This window comes from Aptenodytes forsteri, unplaced genomic scaffold (genome assembly GCF_000699145.1).
Source record: "Aptenodytes forsteri isolate BGI_AS27 unplaced genomic scaffold, ASM69914v1 Scaffold61, whole genome shotgun sequence".
In the NCBI taxonomy this organism is placed as follows: domain Eukaryota; kingdom Metazoa; phylum Chordata; class Aves; order Sphenisciformes; family Spheniscidae; genus Aptenodytes; species Aptenodytes forsteri.
Window position 1 is genome coordinate 2,900,904 of NW_008794443.1, and position 5,400 is coordinate 2,906,303.

A 5,400-nucleotide genomic window follows, 5' to 3' on the forward strand; every position below is an offset into this window, starting at 1 on the left:
CCGCGGCGAGAGGCTGGCGTGGGCCGTCGCTTCTGGCACACCTACGCTCGGCACTTGACAGAGCATCGCAGGCAGCCCTCATGGGCCCCCGCAGCACATCTCCGACCACCGGGGCAGGACGAGCGCAGAGGGCTGCTGGGTTTCAAGCCGTCCTCTTTAGGCCGTGCTGTGAAAGCTTCCCCGTGAGCCTACCCCACTGATGGCTGGTTTTCTGCCCTCTCCTTTCCCAGGTGCTGATCATCGGTGGCGGCGACGGGGGAGTGCTGCGAGAGGTGGTGAAACACCCGACCGTGGAGTCTGTGGTGCAGTGCGAAATCGATGAGGTGCGTTGGGCTCCCAGCTGCGCGGAGGTGCCCTGGGCCTTCGGTCAGACGGGCAGGCTGCCCAACAAAAAGCAGCCCTACTTCACAGCATCCATGGGAGCTGCTGCTTCACCTGCTGTCCCTTGTCAGCAGCGAGTGCATTTGCTGCCGGTTCTGCTGGCGTGACACTGACAGCGCCACCTCTTTGCCTTACAAGTCATCTACGTGGCAGCTGGCAGCCTCTTTCATGTGATTTCTTTCACACACGTACGGTAGAGGCCCTTCCAGGCCAGCGTGGGCCAAGCGTGGGATCTGGAGAAGGAGAGCTCTGGCTTTGTGAAGGTGCTGCTTTTCCCTCTCCCCAAACGCAGAACAGAGTGCTGCTCCTGCCAGAGGAGGATGGTCGCTTTATTAAGCAGTCTCCTGTGACTGAAAGCAGGAAATAAGCGGGGGGTATTTGTTTCCGTGACAGATGGGCTGGTCCTCCTCCTCTCGGTCAGTTTGTTCTGATATTTTACTTTCTAAGAAAGTTTTGCTGTCTCCTCAAAGCGAGGCTGTATTAGGAATGGGAAACACTGCTATATGAGACTGCGTACCTTGTCTGCCAAGCTAAGTAGACATATGTGCCTGGTTTTGCACAAGCACTGCCTGACAACAGCGTATTTTTTTGTTTCTGCCAGCTGTGAGAAGCTGGTCGTGTTCAGTACAATTGCTGGGCCTAGGGCAGTCTAACCATTGTAGCTGTTTTAGAGAGAAAACTGTATCTTATGAGGGGATTGACAGAATGACTACAGAGCAGAGGTGGGCATATTTCTCATCTTGCATCCAGAAACCTGCTGGCATGGTTTTATTTGGGGGGGGGAAGTCTTTAGTTGAGATCACCTCTGCAAGTGATGTCCACAGGGAAAAGGAGCACAGAGCAGTCAGATCTATAATCATATTCTCTTAGTTCCTCAGGGAGCTTTTGAGGCTGCAAGTTCTTGTTGAGTTTGGCAAGGACAGATCAACAGTGTCACTGAACCCTGAGGCCATAGGAAAGGGCCGAGTGTAGCTTGTTGGCTGAAGATGCCGACAGCTCTTGAGGATCTAGCTAGCAAGTCGGATTTGTGCTGAAGGCATGGAAGGAAATGACTCATTGTGCTGTTCTTTCAGCTGCAGCTGCCCAGTAGCCTGAGAAGCAGCTCCTTGTAGTGCCCTCTGATCAGCTTGTGCTCTCTGTGTTGCAGGATGTGATCCAGGTATCCAAGAAATACCTCCCAGGGATGGCAGTGGGGTATTCCAGCGCTAAGCTGACCTTGCATGTGGGAGATGGTTTTGAGTTCATGAAACAAAATCAAGAAGCCTTTGATGTGATTATCACGGACTCGTCTGACCCCATGGGTAAGAATTCTGCCCATAAAAGGGTACTGCTTTCCACACTCCTCCTCCTTTTCTCTTCGGCCTACGTCCTGGAAGTAACGCCAGCCTGCCCAGGCTCCTTTCAAGTGAAAAGACTGTCGCTGACTTGGCTCTTTTGGTAGAGAAAGGGAAGGATGAAGACCAGAAAATTGTATTAGCAAGGCTTCAAGCCAGCTGTCACGTTTCTGTCCTCAAAATTCAACTCCAGCAGCTATTGCTTCTGGCAGAGGGTTGATCCTTGAGTCCAGTAATCCCACAGGGGATACAGCACCATGCTGGTAAAGACAGCTTTGCACGTGTGCCTGCTAATGAAGTAGTGACTCATGTGCTGTTGGTGTAGCTACCTAGCCTAAAGATGGCTGTAGTGAGGTTGCTGTATTTCTGAAAGGGAAAACTGAGGTAAAGAGGGAATGTAGTTACAGCGCCTCATTTTAGGGACCTAACGACGAGTGCCTGAGTCACCTTCACTCTCGCTATAGTCAGCAGAGAGAGGCATGTCTAAAAGGCAGTTTGCAGCAGGAGTTGAGTTTAAAAAATGCTCAGTGAAGCAAGAGGCAGCTGCTAGGACTTTTTTTGATAAAGGTCCTGGGCTTGCTGTTGAGCAGAGCTAAAATCCTGATGGTTCTGCTGTGCTAGGTGCAGGCTGGGATTCACCCAGGGTCAAAAATTTTGCTTCCAGATTATAGCCAACACTTGTGATCACCGAAAAGCCATTTGAAATGTCTCTTTTCCAGTGCAGTCCCTGTGCAGCCTGGGCATTCAGAAAACTCTCAGAAGCCTACCATCTTAGTCTTGCTCTAGACATAACCTCTTTACTCACTTTTCTCCCAGGTCCTGCAGAAAGCTTATTCAAAGAATCCTACTACCAGCTGATGAAGACAGCCCTGCGAGAAGATGGGATTCTTTGCTGCCAAGGTGAGGATGCTGTCTCTGGGCAGAGGCTGCTGCCAGATCATTGCATGAAAAGTGTGAGGCACAAAGGGGACTCTTCTTGGGGAGACACAACGCAGGGAATGAAATCCATTTCAGCTCCCAGGTACAGGAGCATTTTTGATCTGTATACGTCAACTCGTTAACTGCTGGACTGCGCTTAGTAAAACTGGCGTAAGGGTCTTAATCGCCTTTGAAACCACGTAAGCTGTGCGCAGTAGAGCAGGTTTGGACTTGGAACCACTGTTAACCTGGCACAGGCCTGTGCGGAGAAGAAGGGCAGCTCTCACCTTGCATCCTGTCTTCCATTCTCCCTGTAGGTGAGTGCCAGTGGCTGCACCTGGATCTCATTAAGGAGATGCGTCAGTTCTGCAAGTCTCTGTTCCCTGTTGTGGAATATGCCTATTGCACCATCCCCACGTATCCCAGCGGGCAGATTGGCTTCATGCTCTGCAGCAAGAACCCGGTGAGTTTCAGGCACCTGATGTGCCCTTTTCCCCTCTGTGAAAGCACCTGCAGAGCCTGCCGCAGGCTGTCCCTTACAGAGCTTGAGCTGTGGCACTGAGCTCTCCCATCTGTGCGGCCTCTAGACTCAGGCTGGGCCCCGGCTCCACCAGCCCAGGGCCCCAGAGCTGCAATGTAGCTTGCTCAGTGCTGAATGAAGTGCAGAACTGACCAGTAATGTAACCAGCTGCGTTAGAAAAGGACCTGGTTTTCTCTCTAGTACAACAAACTTGGAAGGGAGGATGTCGCTACCAATTTCCAGAGCCTGTTAAGGCTTCGGCTTTTTGATGCTGGCTGTTACAAAGTGGGCACCTGCTTGATAAGAATCAGCTTGCGACTAGTAAATCTGCTCATACAGAGGCCTCCAAGTGAGAGTCAGTGTTAGGATGTGGGCTGGTAACTGTGTCAGACCACTGAGGTCTGCTCTCTTCCCAATCTGCTGCATTACAGCAAGCCTGTAATGCAACTGTCACGTTGGTTTAGGGAGCCAGTGACACTTCTGCTGCTGTATTTTATTTATCTGGGGCACTGGCAGCATGCACTGTGCCTGACTTAACGCAGATGTGGCTTCTGCTCTGAAGAGCAAAAGCCTTGCTTCTTAGATGCTCAGGCGCAATCTGACAGCTTCATCTGGCACGTGGCTCACATGCAGTCTGACCTCATACGCTGACATCTGTGAACAAGGGCTAGTCACACGAGGTACGGAGTGTAAACTCCAGCCCTTGGGGCTGGAGCTGTGCAGAACCTTTGACCTCATACTAGAACAGAAAGTCATCTGTTTTCCTGCAAGTCCTCTTGGTTCTCTGCCATGAATCAGGATGCCTGTCACACAGCCTTTTGCTCGTTACCCAAACACTACAGAGCTACCTGGCTTCTTTATTGCAGAACACAAATTTCCGGGAGCCTGTGCAGCAGCTCTCACAGCAACAAGTAGAGGAGAGGAGTCTGAAATACTACAACTCTGACATTCATCGGGCAGCTTTCGTTCTGCCAGAGTTTGCACGGAAGGTAAGAAAGGCTGTGCTGCTGTTCCTCCGTCAAGGATGAGGTATGACTTTTCGTCGGCAGGAGTGGGAGTATACAGGACTGAGGATTTCCTGCAGCCCTAAAGGCTTCTGTGAGCAAGTCGGGGCAGGACAGCATTTTGTATGACATAGCAGAGTATGAGTCAGTCTGGGAAGACTGGAGTTCAGTTTGGAACTGTTCTTTGGATTGATGTCCCATGCCTTCATGGCAGATCACTCCTACTTCACGTACCAAAACTGAGTCCAAGAGCCTGCAGAACTGGTGTTTCCCTTTGGAAAGCTCCAAAAGTCTTAGATAAAATGTGGTTGTAGTTTCTAGTGCAAACCCAGAGGGTAAAGAAAGGATGCTCTAGCATAGTCTGCCTTCTTGAAGGATAGTCTGTATTTCTGCATCATTCCGTCATCTCCCAACTGGGTTGCAATTGCAGGTTCCAGAAGAAACCTCCTCAGAGTGCCCTAGGGATGAAGGCAAATGCCATGGTTGTGTTTCAGAGCCATATTCCTGCTGAGGACTGGTAGAGCTGCAGCAGGTCCACGCTGACACTTCTTTGTCTTTGGCTGTCTCCAGGCCCTGAGCGATGTGTGAGCCTGAGAAGCTGCTTCCTTCCTTCAAGTTGGACCCTGAGATCGTCAGTGATGTGGTGGGGACCTTCCCAGCAGACTGCAGATTTGCTCTCCACTGTGTGGGATTGTTTAACCCTTTGCCAGCCAACATTCCTTTTGATGATGTGTTAAAGATGATGGGGCATAAGCCAGATAAGACTATTGAAAAGGCCCAGTGACTTATTGTGTGAGGTCAAAACTGTTCTTTCCAGTGCTGGAAACGTAAGGTGTCTTTTTCCTTTCTCTCCTCCCTGCACCCATTCTAAATTCTCCCCTCCCTGCGCCCCCCTCCCACCTCCACCCCCTGCAACTGACATGATATATTTATAACTGACATGTATTTCTGTCTGGTGATCTTCTGAAACCTGGGAAGAGTCCAGAAGGGTCACTGACTCAGCCTTAAGCACAGAGAGCGAGAGCTTTGTGCACAAAGTTAGCTTGCTCTCTCCTAATAGGAGCTCCCTGCTGCTGAGACATTTTGACTGGTAACGGGTCTGAGCCTTCATGTCCCACTGCCCTTCTGCAACACCTGCACTGTTCTGCAGCACAGTTGGAGAAGTCACAGTGCAAACTGTTGCCGTTCACAACAGGTCTCCCTCCAACCCCGATGGAGTAGCAGTATTAAACACCAGCCAGGC

General features: G+C 50.8%; 1 protein-coding gene across 1 annotated transcript in view; it reads left to right on the forward strand.

Moving 5' to 3' along the window:
* The window catches only part of SRM (spermidine synthase), a 6,708-nt gene extending 1,347 nt beyond the window's left edge, over positions 1–5,361 (forward strand). The window contains exons 2-7 of the mRNA XM_009289779.2: positions 231–323; positions 1,529–1,682; positions 2,532–2,615; positions 2,951–3,096; positions 4,020–4,142; positions 4,728–5,361. Of these exons, the coding sequence (XP_009288054.1) occupies positions 231–323; positions 1,529–1,682; positions 2,532–2,615; positions 2,951–3,096; positions 4,020–4,142; positions 4,728–4,745 (618 nt within the window). The 3' untranslated portion in view covers positions 4,746–5,361. The remainder of the gene's footprint in view (positions 1–230; positions 324–1,528; positions 1,683–2,531; positions 2,616–2,950; positions 3,097–4,019; positions 4,143–4,727) is intronic.
* The last annotated feature ends 39 nt before the right edge of the window (positions 5,362–5,400 follow it).